This window comes from Symsagittifera roscoffensis, chromosome 4 (genome assembly GCF_963678635.1).
Source record: "Symsagittifera roscoffensis chromosome 4, txSymRosc1.1, whole genome shotgun sequence".
Lineage (NCBI taxonomy): Eukaryota > Metazoa > Xenacoelomorpha > Acoela > Convolutidae > Symsagittifera > Symsagittifera roscoffensis.
Genome location: NC_087065.1, coordinates 37,615,437 through 37,633,245, shown reverse-complemented (window position 1 = coordinate 37,633,245; position 17,809 = coordinate 37,615,437). Strand labels below are relative to the sequence as shown.

At 35.2% G+C, this 17,809-nt stretch overlaps 2 protein-coding genes and 1 long non-coding RNA gene across 4 annotated transcripts; all 3 read right to left on the bottom strand.

Moving 5' to 3' along the window:
- Window positions 1-547: 547 nt before the first annotated feature.
- Window positions 548-2,300, bottom strand: LOC134843748 (tRNA:m(4)X modification enzyme TRM13 homolog). 2 transcript variants are annotated; one of them, XM_063860003.1, is made up of 2 exons: window positions 2,081-2,300; window positions 548-1,789 (listed from the first exon to the last, which is right to left on the bottom strand). In XM_063860003.1, exons 1-2 carry the CDS (start codon window positions 2,262-2,264, stop codon window positions 555-557), a joined length of 1,419 nt encoding a protein of 472 aa, XP_063716073.1. In that variant the 5' UTR covers window positions 2,265-2,300; the 3' UTR covers window positions 548-554. The 2 variants fall into 2 exon arrangements, with proteins under 2 accessions (XP_063716073.1, XP_063716075.1); XM_063860005.1 differs by having other exon boundaries at window positions 548-1,785; window positions 2,081-2,268.
- A 67-nt stretch (window positions 2,301-2,367) lies between these two features.
- On the bottom strand, window positions 2,368-4,164 carry LOC134843749 (uncharacterized). The gene is made up of 3 exons (XR_010162609.1): window positions 3,752-4,164; window positions 3,024-3,175; window positions 2,368-2,656 (listed from the first exon to the last, which is right to left on the bottom strand). It is a non-coding gene; the product is annotated as an uncharacterized LOC134843749 (long non-coding RNA).
- Window positions 4,165-8,852: 4,688 nt separating this feature from the next.
- On the bottom strand, window positions 8,853-9,287 carry LOC134844867 (uncharacterized). The gene has a single exon (XM_063861685.1). The coding sequence runs from the start codon at window positions 9,285-9,287 to the stop codon at window positions 8,853-8,855; it is 435 nt and encodes a 144-aa protein (XP_063717755.1).
- Window positions 9,288-17,809: the final 8,522 nt, after the last annotated feature.

Genomic DNA, 17,809 nt, shown 5'->3' with positions numbered 1-17,809 from the left:
CTACAAACGAATCAGAATCTCATAGTTTGCGCAATGATAACTGATGTAGTTGGCAAATTAGGCATCGAAGTTATTCCAAGAAATAATAACAGATCTTACGCAAGGTTTTAAACGAATGTGAAAAATCTAACCGAAAGCATCAATGTTTTTTTAAGTTGATTCATAATATTTCAAAGAACATTAACCATTTAACAAAAAAAAACGAGCTTTTTGTGCAAAAATTTCAGAAATATGAAATTAGTTGTTTCTTTATTCTCAGTCTATCATAGCCTTACTTCACAGTAGTATATTTAATTATTCCGACTTGTAAAAATTTTTTATGTTCATATTTTGTCGATTCAAATCCTTAAAGTCGAACTGTTTGAAGATCTCGCGTTAATAAACTCTGAAAGATCTCGCGTTAAGATACGCGGGAAAATTTTGTGCAGCAAAACCAATTTTGCGCAACAAAACCAACTTTGAGCAACCAAACCACTTTTGTGCTGAGAGAAATCTTTTAAAAAACCCGTTGAATATATCAACCGTAGCTCTATAAAAAAAATGGCAATAATAAATTAAGAGTTGAATTTAGCTAGAAGAGCAACGTTTTCTAAAGTGACAGACGAGTCTACATAATTGTACATTTCACATTTCATTCCCAGTCCCTCCAAATATTTCAGTCTACCCAAATTAATCAGATATTTACACTGCAGTCCTATTCTTTCTTTCTCTTCTGCAGAATACTTCAGATTATTGTACTCTTCATTTTCATTTTTTGCACCCTCGTTTGAATTTGTATGCTCGGCATGCCATTTATCCCCACATGTGTACCACGCTGATATTCTACTCATTATGTGAAAATCTTCTGCAGTGAAACTATTTTCTAGGAAAAATTGTTTACCAACGTAGCTTTCCCATGAACACCTGTGATGACAGCAAAATGTAAGCAACATGTCGGGTATGTTTTGTGCAGATTTTCTGGCAAAATTAACAGCGCATGTAATGGCAAAATCAGTAGCTGCTCCACAAAGATGCTTTGTTGCCATTAAGAACTCGTATGTTCTACTATTTGGCAACGTGTCGCTGCACGACTCGACTTCATTTATTTTATTTTTGTTGTTAAACTGTTTTAGAAAAGGAACTTCAGAAAGATCCAAATCTCCAATATTCATATTAATTCTTTGGTAAAACTCCGGCGAGTCATACTTGTAGTGATGGTCAAATTTATTTTTCACATTCGCATTGTCGACTAGCAAAATTGGTAGTTTTTTGTCTTTTACCACCGCCGCCCAATATGATAGTTGTCCCCTGCCCGCTCCCATTTCTATAAAAAGAGTATTATCATTCTCAAAATAGTTATTCACCTCCAACTTTCGTAGTAACGACCCAATCTGTAAAACATGGCGATAAGCTTCTTTGCCTTTTTTTGACGTAAAATCGCGATCTGCTTCGTCCAGAAACACTTTAGGGTGGTCCAGAAATTGTTTCACTAAGGAATTAGAAGACTTAAGACCAAATTTTGGTTCAATTTTGTTCACAATTGCAGAGACTTCTTCCGGTGAAGGTGCCATTTTACTCTTGGAAGGAGTTGAAAAATCACTACTAGTTGATGATGCAGTCATTTTAAATGAATTAACTGTTGTCGCATCGCTTTGAGGAATAAGGTTGACGTTTTTCTTGAAGTAAGGAAGCTCAACTGGGTCTCTCGAATTGCATATTTTCATGTGTTTTGTCAACTTCGACTCACAAACTGTGTGCTTTGGGTCCAGTGGACATCTGACTCTTTTAAGAGCTCCACTTTTATTACTGGCTGAGATAACAGCATCTCGTGATGTTCAATATGTAAACCAACTTGATTTATTTACTAAGCTACCCTTATTAAAGCAAAAATTTTGAATTATTAAATGAAAATTTGGAAATTTCTGTAGTCAATTCCAGCAAGGAAAACAACATAAAAGCAGATTGCAAGGGTGAAACAACTATTAATTTGCACAACTTGTAAACAAATTCATTAAGTCCTAGCCTAATTAACGGGAAATAAAAAGCCGCTTTTTTAAAGTTCATTTGGAAAAGTTTTCCCGAAACTTTTCAAGAAAATCACGGGTTGTGTCGTTTGTTGGAACTTCCAGATTTTGGTCCGCTTTGTAAGAATGAATAATGTGTTCTCCGCATAAGACTTCATTCTTCATTGGAGTCAATCGACACTGCCGCTTCTTCTTCTTGAGCACAAACTGACACTTGTCCGCTTCCAAAACTACATCAGCGTCTCTTTTGATATCGCCCATTTCAAACCTAAAAATTATTGATTATGTCAATCATCAGGTTGTCACAGATCATCTAGCAATACAGGGTTTTCATTTTTTGGACACATCTAGATAACTTTTTCACTTGATTAATAAACTAATAAAAAATCTGGCAAAATACTAAATAGGAATTTCAAAGTTCAGATTTGAATTAATTTTTAGTTCATCTTATGTAGAGTAGATTCACATCTGCCTCATTTTACTACTTCTAGTTGAGAGGGAAAGACGTTCGTTTGTCTAGTTTATGCAGGAGTCATTCGGTTGACAGAATCAGAATGACATCCGATTGGGGTTCGAATTGCTATTCTGCTAAAACTCTGCTTTCTAAGGATCTTTGAGATGAAAATCTAACTCATTTCATATCGCAGTTGAACCTTGAAGTACAAGTATGATTGATGGTTATCTCAAAAATAGAATATACGGTCTACAAACCACGCTAAATCAAGAGAAACTTTCTTAATCGACCCCCCCCCCCCCCCTCCCGGATCGCAAAAATACATTTCTGAATACATATATATCATGTATATCAATAGTTTGGATGACAATTCGTAACAAACGACAATTCGTAAAACGGCACTGGCAGTTCGTAACAAGATACTCGACACGATACTGACACTTGCCCGCTTCCAAAACTACATCGTGCGCGTGAATCCACGATTGCCGCTTAATCTACCGTTACTAACTGTCGAGTATTTTATCTGTCGGTCGTTACGAAATGTCGCATGACTCCATCAATCATACTTGTCCTCGCTTCTGTTTCAGCGTCTGTGGTCATTCTACTTTCGGACACAGCAACAGTAGCCATACTATCACTCAATTTGTGCACTTTCAAGTAGTGCACTTTCAGATTGCCCTTTTCCTTGATCTTCGCCGAACACATCGAACAAAAATACCTGAACGCAAGGGCGGATTTAGGGAGGGGGGGGGGGCGGACGTTTCACTTTATTAAGGATTCGACCCCCTGCCGACCCAAAGGGTCCCCTCTTTGTACTATTTTGAGATATCCATATTTGGAGACGGACCCTAAAAATATACGTATACATATATATATATATATATATATATATATATATATATATATATATATATATATACTTATTTTGAGGGGGGAGCGTTTTCCAAAAAGTGCCTAAAAATGCTTTTTTTGGCCTGTTTTTTTTTTCGTAAGTTTGACTGCGGCGCAGAAAATTTGACCAAAACAGGGTCTATTTAATGCTGTGGGAGAGCTCGGCCCCTATCGAGAAAATCCTAGATCCGCCCCTGCCTGAAGGATTACCAAACATGCAGCAATCAGATTTAGACTGTGTTATAAAAAGCATGAAAAGATTCAATGAAAAAGGTTTAAGAAAAATTTAAATGAGACGATGGAAAATTCCGCAGATGCGCTTGTTGGTAATAATGTACAAAAACTTCTCAATTTTGCTTTTGTTGAAATTAAAATGCTGTGATAGTTGCATGAAACTATTGACCTGGGGCAATTGACACTATGTGTAATCCACACATGTCGTTTAACAGCCGCTTTTGAATTAGCTTTGAAGTTGCACACTTCACACAGAAACACTTTTCTCCCGGTCGTCGCCGTCAATTCCTGGAATGAGTTCACAATCTCTGCTTCTCGGAACGAGCCTAGACTACTAGAGTTATCCGTTGTAAGCCGCTTAAGCTTATTCAGAGTCGGAATATTGGCTCGTTTTCTTGAGTGAAATAGCTCTTGAGATTTGAAACATGGCTCAATTTTTACAGATCCAACAAAAAATTTCAAACCAGGATCGCATATTGGCATTTTGTGACCAATAAATGAATTCGTATTAGCTTCAACAGCGATGAGAAACTCTTCAATTAGTTCTACAGTCAAAGAATAGAAAACATTCATGATACCTAAATAATACGAAAAGTTTGAAAAATTGGCTTTTTAAAAACTACAACGCATTTTTAAAGTTCCGGACACTAAACTGAAAACTAATCCAACTAATGTAAATTATTAAAATTTGTTACATTAACTAGTCTCAGATTTATATAAGTATTTGCTAGGTGAGCTCAAAATAAAATAAAATGAACACAGAGGCGAAGCGGAGCTTCGCAACACTTGCCATACAATTAAAGCATTGCATTAAAAAGACGTTGAAAAGAAAGTCATTTTTTGAAACGTTGAGCTGAAAAATAATTTGAAAAAAGTTAGAACTATGCTACAAATTTTTTACATTTGTCTCGGATCAGGCTCATTTAGTACTAGGAGCCATCGAAAGTAACAATGTGATTTTTTATGAATTTGTATTAGTGCAGCAGGCTCAAATTGGTAATTTCAAAAATTGGGCTTCACCCAAAACCTTAGTTGTTTATAAAATCAGAGTGAACTTTTATGAGAAAATGAAAATTGTTTCAAGGACAAACAATTTTCTTACAAAGTTTAAGTCGTAGCCCCTTATGCACTCGACTAAATCCTTGATATCAGATTTGACTAAGTTTTTTTTCGAAAAACCTCAAAAAGTTTCAGAAAACGGACAAAAAATCAAAACATTGACATTTCTGAGGTCTATAAGTTTTTGTAAAAAGGACGTAGCCGCTTATACAGGGAAGTTTCTCTCAATTCTTTTTTTATTGAATCCAAAATCTTACGTTTGGGATATAAATTTTTGGGAAAAGTGAAAATGCTTCAAAAAACGGAAAAATAATAAAATTTGACTGTTTCAAGAGACATAATTTTTTGTGTAGAAAATTTCGTCTTACCAGCTCATGCAGAGGATCTTCCCACAGCCTATTCATGAACCCAAAATCTCATATTTAGGAGGGCAAATTCTGCAAGAAAAAAAAAGTTTCAAATAACGGTCAAAAAACAAAAACTACCTTTTTCCAAGGACGATTACTTTATTGGTTGAAACTTGAGCGTAGCCTCTATTGCAAAGAAGCTTAACGCGACCCGTTTTCTACATTGAAACCAAAAATTTAGATTTAGTCCCGTTTTCTCCATTGAACTCAAAAATTTACGGTAAAAAGATACTTGGTCTTACCATTGGTACTTTTTTCATAAATTGAAAAAGTCATTTTGAAAAAAAAACCAAATACATTTTTATCAAGCAAGAGTTAACTGTTTGAATCATAAATGAGAACCTAAGCTTTGAAAGGAAACTACTTAAGAAGCATAACAGATAACATAAATTGCATTTAGAAAAAAGAAAAAAAAACGGAAACGCAGCCGACGAAAATTAAGACGAAAACCAAAAGTCCGAAAAAAAACAGTAAATTCGATTCATTTATAGTAAATTCATTTCAAAAAATAATTACTACTTCATGTGAACTAAGAAGTAGTTTTATTTGAAATTTCAGGAAACTGAGCATGTCTGATCAGCAGCTGAAACTGAGCAGCAAATGTGTAAAAAGTTGTTAACGGAAAAAAGTCAAAATACCTATTACAGGTCACTTAGACTCGCAAGTGAAATAAGACATCGGATTCATAAAAATACTCAGATTTCAAGTTAAGTTCATGGTGGTTTTACTCTCTGCAACTGCCAATGTAGCCATAGTGCTACTCATTTTATGGACTTTCATGTAGTGCATTTTCAGATTGTTTTTCTGCTTTATTTTGGAGCCACAGTAGGAGCAAATGAGTTTGGGGCAATTTGGATTATGAGTGACCATTGTATGGGTTTTCACATGTGACCTTGAGTTGGCTCTGTAAGCACAAAACTCACAGATGAACACTTTCTTTCCTGATGACTCAGTTGTCGCTTTGAAATTATGAACAACTTCTGCTTGTTGCACGCCACTAGAAGTATTCTGATTTGCTGTTGAAAAACTTTTCACGTTTTTGCCTAAATCATTCACGCGCTGTCTTTTCCGCATGGAGCTAGCGCAATTTCCAAAGTTGTCACTTCTTTCAAATGCAACTTGCAAAGTTCCAGCAAAAAACTGAACACTTGGATCGCATATGGGTAACTTCTGTCCACACAGTAAAGATTGCTCCATATGAACAGCATTAAGAAAATCCTCGAATAGTTCTAAGGTTATTGAGAGACTGGATGAACTAGTCATTACATCTGTTAAACGTGAATTGACATTCATTAGATTTGCGAATACAGTTACTGTTAGGGCTTAACAAAGAAGCAAGCAGGAGCTTCGCATTATTAACGAGACGGCAAGATAAAATCACAATTTAACAAGGATGGCCGTTTGCTCTGCAAGTAGCACAGAATGTTCCGACCATACTCTTACCAAAATACAAAAAAAGCTGATTTTTTCAAATTATTAGTTTTTTTGTGCACGGTGTGATAAAAAGATCTGACGAGATCCTACAGTTTAGGCATATTTGACGGTCACAGTGAAATAAGCAAATTGGACATTAGTTTTGTCGAAAAAGACAAGAACTTAAAATCATTTGAAATCTTGATTGTAGTTTCATATTTCCAAGACGGCGTTGAAAAAAATATCTAGGAGTAAATCATAAAGTTTTAAGGCATATCATTCTATTTAAAGCCTACTCGCTCAGTTGCTTTACTCGTCTATCGAAATTGAACTAAATTCGAGACGTTCGAAATTCGGGACGTTCGAATCATTGCTGAAAAGACTTTGATATGATATATCACGCGACCCATTCCAATGATTGTGGTAGCTGATTTTGCGAGGAAAAAAGCCTAAATTCCAAAATTATGCTATTAAAGCTCTTAAACAGCAACTAAGTTTTCACGGCCTAAATTAAGCATAACTAAGCTATTGTAAGCCTGCTCGCTCTCATTATTCGCTCGAACTTAAAAGAAATCAAAAATTTTAAGCCTGTGGTTCTCGATACTTGGCCATTTTCTGGAAATTTTTTTATATCGTTCGGATCAGGACTGAGAGCGCTTTAATATATATCACTCAAACCATTCCAATGATTATTTTTGGCACCTGATCTTGCTTGGGAAAACAAAGAAAAAGAAAATCCCGAAACGCACCCGAATACAAAGTGCCTCCCCATTTTTCAAATGGTCGGAAAAATAAGCTAATATTTTAAACAACAAGACTGCTCGTATATCAGGGCAAAGCCCTGAATGTTCAGAATGTACCTTGATTTATATCGAATCGTTGTTGGGAAAAGAAAATATTGAAAACTTATACATTTTGGACAATATCAATGTGTAAAATTTGAGTCGTACGAAATTAATACGACCAATTAGCTAGCCTCAATTCAATTTGGAACGATTTTGTTATGCGGGATAATTCGCCATGCATAAAAAACTCGCGTTACGCTCTCAGCATTATGGATAAACTCTTTAAAGTGCGCAAAGTTTAGTAAACAACATGGCAAATTTGGCAATTTTCAAACCCCCTGAACTTTACAAAAATTTATGGGAGGTGAAATATCTTTTCACATTTGAGCTCAGCAAGTCAATAACTTCATTGGGGTATAACAATTTTTTGTACAAAATTATTTCAATCGGTGAAAATTGACTGAATAAAAAACACATCGAGCATAAATATTCCGTTTTCTTCAAAAGTCGGTACAATAACAACTGACTGGTAAATTATATCACGACTCAAAAAAAAATCCCTCAGTTTCTTAATCATCACATTGTCAGCACTTTTCCTTCATTTATGAAAAATGAAGAAATAACTAGAAGAGCAACAGCAAACAAATACATACATTTATGGCAGACAATTGTATTAACAGAAAGGAATAGAATAATTCGAAGTTTCTGATCATTAAAGAATCAAACCCATAAATATTGTAGATTGCTTGCAAATAAATCCTTATGATGAGAAAATAATACAGTGACCTTCAAATTAGGAATGTTCGAAAAACCAAAACTGAACGTGGATAGGTTTTTAGAAACAATTGAAAGAAAACCTCACATGTCAACTCTTATTTTTTAACACGGGGGGGGGGGGGGGGGGGGGGGGGATTGCAATGATGTAACAACCCAGGCGACAAAAACTTTGAAACCAAAGATCTTCTCCATTTTCCCAAACTCTTCGCAAACTTGCATTATTTAACGTTAAAGTTATTTAACGGTAAGTTACATGTGAATTTCAGGTCAAATGAAGATTTTAACTGGTTCGAGCCTTACACATACAATCGTATAATATACGTTTAATTTCCAATATACCAACAGGTTTCGGAAAAAAGCTCTTCTGGAAAGATATATTTCACTACAAAAAAAAGACTAACGAATCACGTCAAGGCAAAAAGGGGCGGATGAAGAGGACAGACATTGATAAAAAACAAAATAATTCATCTTCATGCATTCGAAGCATTTGTAGATTAAAATATTAGGAAGGTTTGGTTTATCCACGACGTAACGCGCCAACATAGAGCTCTTCAGATCTTTACAGAGAATCACTATCGTGCCCCATAGTTTTTTGGTTGTTCTGGGCTAAGGTAATGTTGCTCCACCCTCAAGCTTTGAGGTTTATTCAAATGAGATATGGCTTTCACGTTCCCAGTACAGCCAAAAAGAAAACGATTATTAACTTAAAGAAATCCCCTATCTAATATTCAGCTTCGATACAAAAGTAACCATTAACAAGAGTAATTTAAATTAAACATTTAAAGACAATTTTAGATTCTTTAAGAAAACAAGGCACTTCAAGCATATTTCAGATGCTAGAAGTTGGATCGGTCTGGCTACTTTGCGCAACTGCAGTCCAAGCTTCAACGTCTCCCATTTTGTGTACTTGCACATAATGTCTCTTGAAGTTACTTCTTTCTTTTATTTTTGCATCACACAACATGCAAATATATCGGGGACATTTTTGACTATGAGTCATGAACACATGTTTCTTCACTGCTGGCCGTGAGTTTGACCGGAAGTTGCAAATTTCGCACAGAAATAATTTCTTTCCCGATGCTTCTATAGTTTCATCTACACTGCTCACTAACTCTGCTTCTCTATAACTTCCTAAGCTGCTATTCGACAAAGCCTTTGCATTTGGACTCCCGTTGTTATCACCCGTCAAGTTTCTTTTTCTGTTGACAATTTCCGAAATTGGATTTGACTTTTTCTTGTTTTCCCAAGCAGGCGCCACATGCATTGACCCAATGAAGTATTCAAATTTATCGTCGCAGATTATGAATTTCGATAATGAGTCAGCTTTACCGATGTATTCGAGGAATTCATGTAAAATTTCGAACTTTATAGAGTAAAAAAGGGAGCTCATAACTAACTAAAAACTTGACCTCGACTTCAGTCCCAACAACTCGAACTTATCTATGTAATTACTCTTAGAAATTCAACTAATGCACCAAATCTACAGGACACAGGATCCATAAATTACAATTGAAAGGCTGAAAAAAACACGAATGTGAACCCTACGTTAAGCAATAAAACTCGAATCGTGCCTCATAAAAACTAATAATTTTAAAATCATTTACCACACATGACGGTAATTGTTGCGACAATAAAAAGTGGGAAGTGTCGTTGCATACGGCTGTTAGTTTTCACAAAAAATATAAGTCCCAGAATTCTAATTAAGGACTTTAAGGAAAACTATATAATTACATTTAGACAATCTCATATACATTCATATTTAGAAGTCAATAAAACTATAAATACCTTTTAAAATTAAACAATAAAACTACGATTATCTTTTCGAGATTTTCTTCAAAAACAACTGTGGTCGGAACAATTTATGCTTTTTGCACAGCCACTAGCTGTTCTTATCTACATTCTATTGCCTTTATTCTAGTTATCTTCACTTTCTGGTGATTTTAAATTTGCACGCTGTCTAAAGTTGCAGATTTAGCTACATTTTCTGGCAAATCATGCAACCTCATATAGTGCTTCTTCAAATCACCTCTAATTTTGGCTGTATGTTGACACATTGAGCATTGGTATTTCACGCAATTCTGGTTGTGCTTCAAATTGACATGTTTCCTTGCATTACTACGATCATTTGTGTTGTACGAGCGTAGGTCACAGTAGTAACACTGTTTTCGTTTTTTAGCGGTGGAAGCAGACGTGCCGAATGTTCCATTAACTCAGAGGCGAAGATGCACTTCGCATACACAAGCAAAAATATGACCGATAACGCTAATTGGAAAAACTGAATGAGTAAAACTTTGAATCTACAAATTTTCTTAGGTGACGCACGCCAATTATGAGTCTACATAATATTCCTTCCGACCAATTTCATTTTGAAAATTAGAAAAATTCTCGCAATTTTAAATTAAAACAGTGGCGAAGCAGAGCTTTGCATCACTTGTGATACAACACAAATTTTTAAAAAAAATTATGTCGAAACAAACTACAAAAAGTACATTTGAATACTAAATTAGCACAGGAACAAGATTTACAAAGCGGAAACAAAGCAGACATTTTTTTGAGCAGACACCGGTTGAGCAAGTCCCCTGAAACTTCAATGAACAACCCTTACGATTATAATGAAAATTGCTGACAAAATTGCAAAAAAAATCCATGTGGCAATTGAGCCGGCGAAACTTAAAATCAAAGTGGCAATTGAGCCGACGAAACTTAAACAAGACAAACGAAAGTCCGGTAATTCAATTATACTAGAAAAAAGTTTCAAATTCATGAAACCTTAGCGTGCAAAATCGACCATGTTATCTCTGGGCTAAGTGGGAACGAGCCTCGAAATTGATAAGGTTCAATAATAAAGTCTAGTTCCCGATTACAAGACATTTGCTCTCGGAAAAGTAATAAAAAAAGGTACATCGATCGCTTTACTCGCTCGAAATCAGATTCAAACTTAAAAAATTCAAACCGGTTCGATTAATCATCATGCGCCCAAGCCAAAACTTGATCTTACAAAACCAAGAAAAGCAGCCAATAGCTGGTCACATAACATAGTTTCAGATAGCGGCGAGATATCATCACTTTTTTGCGGAGATTTTATTCATAGCAAAAGAATTAAAACGCGGATAGAAAAAAAGAACATGGAAACTGAAGTGAAGAGTGGTTACTCCGACGAGAATACTAAATTTCTAACGAAGAAAAACATTGGTACCCGGATGCACTGCCCTCGTTAAATATCGACATTCATTTTGCAGTCCAGCTAATGAATTTCTTATCACGTTGGAACACGAGATAGGAAAGAGATTAAAAATTACGAAAAAATAGCAATACCGAATAAAACGACTGCTTCAATTTTGACCTTTTCGCCTTCAGATATGAATTCTCGGAAATGCTGAGGCTGAAACCCTTTCATCGCATGTCTTGCAACTTTAGGCGGTGGAGATGGAAGAGCATTGACTAATTTTGTGCGTTTAGACATTGTTGCGTTCGTGCCATTACTCGAAAAATCGTTTCTGAAAATGGGCTTTGTCTGTATCCTTCCTACTACCTGATTTGAGTTTGTAGGGCAAATTTTGAATGAATTGCGCATTTGAACGTGGTCTTCATCAAAGCTTATCGATATCTGCAAACTTACCATTTCAGATTATTTCTCGCTATTTTCACTAGCTTTTATATCTGAAATAAATACAGAACAAAGCCGAAAAACAGATACTTTATACAAATAAAGTGTAACTGGCTTCCATTTCATACAAACTTAGAATCATTGCAAAACACTTCATTTGTACCCAAAATTTAAAAAAATTTTCAAGTTATTCTCCATTTACATAACTCACTAGACTTTTCCATAAGCCCTGTATTTCTTTTTCTTCAACACTTAACAATTAATTCTAATTCTTGAAGTTTCAAATTCGGAATCAAGAAAGACAATTCTTCCAAAAATCAAAACCTCAAATAACTAAATCTGCTTTTTCGAATTTCAGCTTTCATTAGCAGCTGCCTTCGCTACTGTAGGAGAAAGATTGTGCACTTTGACATAATGTGTCTGCAGTTGCCATCTGAACTTAGCCTGCAAACTACACATTGAGCAAGGGAATTTGCGTGCACTTGGGTTGTGTTTGACGTCTACATGACGCACCATGTTACTTCTTAGATTGCACTGATGGTTGCACGACTCACAGATGAAAAGTTGTTCACCTTGTGGACTGAACAACTGTTTGAACGAAACGGAATTGGTAAAAACTTGAATTTTGGTCTCGTTTAGATTATCATTTTCAACTTTCTTTACAATCTTTGCTGACAGCTTAGGAAAATTAATCATTGATGCTGGTCGTTTCAAACTTGAAGCCTTGGTCGGAATTTTGAGATGATTTGTTACCGTAGGTCCAGTGTAACCGATTTGTTTTTCAGTTATAGTTAGTAGTCCAACCAGCTCTTTGTTAGCATTACAACTAACTTTGGAAGGCAAGTCAAAGCGAGAATTTGAAAGAAATGAACTTTCTAAGCTCAAATTGAACTCAAAAGACATGACCTCGTATCTGTAACTAAATTAAATTAGAGTGGCTGAAAATTGAGTAGAAAAAACTCTATGGATACATCAGATGAAACCATTCAATAGATAAGAAAAAGGCTGAAACCAAAAAATTGGCACAAGCTGGGCTTTCAAAAATTGACTCTAAGCACAGAAACATCACTTAGCAAGCTTTATATTAGCTTTTTTTAAAACAGAATCAATAAAAAGATGACAAAGCCTCAGCAAAAGACAGGTAGCCAAAAACCTCCATAATTGCTTTCTCTATTTTTCAAAGTAAGGTTTCCATTTAGGATACAAAGGGCAAAGCCACAGATAAATTGTTTCAGCCGGACATTCAGCATTGAAGAGGAAAATGAAGCAAAACCCTCAAGAAAAACAAAAACCATGAGGGCAAAAACAATGTTAAAAGCAGATACAGATATATATTGGAAAAAGAAGGAATATTACTCAAAACTAGCTGAAAAATCTTCCTGTTGAATTGTTTTTCAACTAGGGGACATATAAGAATAAGGATTCAACCTAAATCCGGAAAATATTTTCTAAAAACTATAAAAAAAATTTTGAAACTAACTTTTAAAAAACTTCTAAAAAAACCTGCTCAAGTATCAGGAAATTGCAACAGGTAACTCAACCATAAAATAAGGCCGAAATCTATCGCTATTATGACATCGCCGAAACTTATTTTGCACGACAAAAAATACACAGAGGCGAAGTTGCACTTCGCATACACAAGCGAAAATATGACCGATAACGCTACTGGGAAAAACTGAATGAGTAAAACTTTGAGTCAAAAAAAATTTTAAGTGACGCACGCCAATTATGAGTCCACATAATTGCTAAGTGACGCAAACACATTATGAATCTACATAATTTCTAAGTATTGACTAAGTATAACGCATGAGCAATACCAGACAATATGAAAAAAAAATTACCTACCAACTTATAGAGAGGACGCATATTTATGTTTGCCATTAAGGTTTGAAAAAAAAGAAAGAATTCAAACTATCACACAAGCTTTGCTACTGTAAACACTACATAACAAGTTTCTAACTGCGTATGCTGCAACATTATGAAAATCTTAGCCTATATTATCTTGAGAAAATTACCTCTGGAGCGGTAACAAACATCGACAAAACTTAATTCAGGAGATTCAAAAGCCATAAGGCAAGAAAATACGAGACACCACCAAATGAAACTGGCGTGTAGCGCAGCTATGGTGCTTCAAACAGATTAATAATCGTGAAAACTGCTTAGAAAAAACTATAAACAATAAGAAAAAATGAAAGGGAAGCAATCGTAACAATAGGCAGAGGCAACGAACAACGCTTTTGATTTTAAAAACTCAAGGTTAAAAAATTACAACTGAAAGATTTTTTTGAAACTAAAATGATTGAATTTCGATTAATACTGGGTTTTAGATCTTCGAATTTTATACGCAGACCCAAAAGCCTAAAATGGCCGACAGGATACAACAGCACTTTTTATATTCAAGAATTTTTTTGGCAAAATCAATATACTCACGAATGAGAATCTTGTTTAAATTGGTTCTTTCTTTTTATTAGCCTTTTTATCAATTGACGCCATCAAAAGAGAAGTCCAGCGTAATTAATTTGAAATCAGACTTTTCTTTTAGTTTAATTTTTAGTTAATTGAAAGTTTTTGAAACATCATAAAAGCCTTCTATTTCATAGATTTAAACAATTTAAGCAAAGTTATTCATATAGCAGACAGAGCTTCAACTGCTGGTAGTAACCTGACTCCAACCCACTAATGCGTCGACAATTTTCTTTCTTTTTTTTTCGAAATTTACCCCTTTTGAAAAACCATTTACAGAAGTAATATCAACAAAAGTGAAAGTTTTTTGAAGAGTTAGAAAAAATCTTGAAAAAAAGACATATCTGGGAAACTAAGTTGATTTGAGCAGCCACATTTGGAGGAAAGAACTGCAAGCTCTGGGAGTACCCTGAGATCCCCCCAGCAGGGTGTACAAATATAGTTAAACATATTTTTTCAAAAAAATAAATATATTTATAAGAATTTTCAGGAAAAAGTTAAACAAAAAAATATATTAAAATCTTTCCTGACGGAGAGAAAAAAACTCAGAACAATCATGAATTGATGATTTCATTAACAGTGAAAGCGTTCCAAAGTGTTTTATTAATGAAAAAAATATTTGTCCCTCAAAGTTGATAGGGAGAATTATTTTTCGGTAATCTCCGAGGACCAGACCAGCTCCGCTGAACAACGCTCCGACAGATTTGAAGTAACTGGAATCTAATCCAGAATCACATCTTTTTGTTTTTCTTGGCTTTTACTATACTTTCAGCATAGTCGCTGCAGTTTTCTTCAATTTCACTCGCAGTTCCATCTACCAAAATGCTATCCATCACTTTCTCCAACGCTTTGTATTGCTATGGTGATAAAGAAAAGCCCTCAATAGTATTCAAGGCTCCAATTTCGAAATCTTGATTATGAGTCAGTGTCCCAATGTCCCTTCCTAGAAAATGTTCCCAATGTCGCTTCCTAGAAAATGTTCAAGTCCTGAAAACTCATCGATTACGTTGTCAAAGAGCGCCCTGACCGTCAAAACATCAACATGATCTTCTTGAAGTTATTTAGTGGGTGACTGAAACTTGGTTAGGGGGTTCCGCAATTCTTTAGCAACAAATATTTGTTTGGAGACAATAAATAGGGAGTCAAGTCTCTCTCAAGCGGGTTAAAGAAGTCTTTCAAATCAAAAAAGCGCAAAAACATCATGTGCGTAGACGACCAACGAGTGGCATTTCGGGTTAGTCGGCAGAAATCAGTCATTTGACGCAGGTACCCTCTCCGCTTTAGAGTGCTAGCTGTTTTCATCAAGTTGTTGATTTTTTCTAGAATATCAGAGCAAGGTTCTAAGTATTTAAGAACTACCAGGTTGAATCTGTGACTGGCACACCCGATTATTGGCACATTGATCAGTTTCGCAACTTTTAGGTTGGTAGTACAGTTGTCTCCCGTGATGAATAAAACATCGCTCAATGTTAGCTTGAACACATCGAGAGTGAACTCAAAAAACTCCACTTGACTGGTCGCAGAAAAGTCAGTTTCATCCAAAAGAGGTGAAAATGCCATTAGAAAAGGCTTACGGTTTGAGGTATTTGTTTTCAAAGGCGGCAAACATTGCCATATAATGGTTACCGATTCCTCCTTCACTCCATCCGTCAGTGACTAACCCAAACTTTTGAGGTAAAGACTCCTCGACTTTTCGTTCAACCTTCTTCGTCAACAACTGGAGATACCTCATAAACGAAGGTCGAAAATAGGAGCAAGATTCCTATGCTTCTTGTTCAGCTCATTTTCCATATAGTTGAACCGTTGGCCAGTCATAATCCCCCATATTGCCATCCGTAGAAATTTTTCGATTTTTTGGATACCTCAAAATCTACAGCAGAGTTTGTTCTATTCATTTCTTCTTGATAATTCTTATGATTTTGCAGAAAGTGGCTGAAGAAATTTTCAAAGCCGTTATTCTTGGTCAGCTCCCGTTTGAATCCGAATTTCTTGCTTTCCCATAACGAATCAGATCCAATAAGAAGTTCGAAATAATGCAAAGCCACGTTGCGTTTCTTGTGAGTGCCATAACTATCGAGAAAACTAATTTTCACAGTGCAAAGTAGCCAAAACGAAATGTTCTTCAGACTATAGTCTCAGTCAATTTGAATACATTGATAAAACATGAGTGCTATATTGAGTATAAAATTCGTGATCAGTGCTTTTCGTAACGTAACTTCACCAAATTTCAGCTTTTTTTAATCAATAGAACAGAATGTATGTATGACTGTAACTTCAAAAGGTTGGGACGAAGTTTTCACAAGTGAAAACAAGTTTATCTGCGTGTAGTAGACACTAGTTTGGCTTATTATTCAATTTGCGCCTTCAAAACAATCGGGGACTGTCAGAAATTAGAACAGAAATGAGTTCATCAAGTTCATTCACGTGTGATAATAGTCTAGTACAGTCTATTAGGTTGTTACGAATCGACTCGTATCCTTTTTCTCTGATTTGAAATTTCAAAACAACCGTGGCCAATCAGAATGCAAGCGATGCACAATTAATCCATTCGAAATAAGCTAGCCGAGCCGATTCTCAATTAGCCATCCAAGCCAAGAGCTTCAATTATTGGCCGAGTTATGTTGGACACCTGCTTTGCAATTCAAACAATAATTGCTACGAAAAATAAACATATTTTATTTTTTGAACTGCAAAACAAATTATTTGTCAATAAATTTAAATATAATATAACTTTTTACATCCTTGCACCCCAGTATAAGGTGGGAAATTAATAACTCGGCTAGTTCTTTCATGAGGTTTTATGAAAACTTGTTAAAAAAATTTTGAAAAAATGTCGTCTCGGAAACTAAAATGATTTCAGCAGTCTAAAATGAAGAAACAATTTGAAACCCATGAGACATTCAATTTTCCTGAAATTTATTAGATCTGTTTTGTTGAAAAAAATTGCAAAAAAATGTCTTATCAACGAAACTAAAAAGATTGAGCACTCATATTTGGAGGCCAGAAAACTACGGGATTTACTTTTTTTTTGAAATTATGCATAATTAAGTTTCCGGGTAATTTATTGAAAAGTCATAAAAACGTCGTCTTTCGGAAACTAAAAGCAATTGAGCGGCTATATTTGGAAGCACAAATTGCAAACCCTGAGAATTGGAAACATTGTGAAATTTTGAAAATCAAAACTTTCTTAAAAATTTTTGAAAGAAAAAAATCATTAGAGACGTCAAATCTCGGAAGTTGAAAGCAATTGAACCAGCCCAACAGTCCTCAAGATTTTAATTTGTTAAGAATACCCACCCAATACTCACATGTGAATTTCAAATTTTCGATTTTTTCTTAATCAAAAATTCTTTTGAAACTTGGGAAAAAATCATAAAAAATATCAAAATCTCGAAAAGTCGAAGGATTTGAGCAGTCACAATTGAAGGATAAGTTTAGAACCCCAAGGGTACCCTGACAACGCCAAACCCAGAGTTGAGAATTTCAAGTTTTCTGCAATTTAAAAAAAAAATCATACCAAACCTCATATCTCGAATACTACAAGCATTTGAGCGCTCATATTTCGACGCAAGAATGAATACCCCTGAGTACAGGGTTGGGAACTTCAAATTTCGAAAAAGTCACTAAAATCGTCGGATCTTGTAAGCTAACAAAATTTGGTATTCATAATTAAAGGCCAAAATCGCAACCATGGGGAAACACTAACACCATCCAAC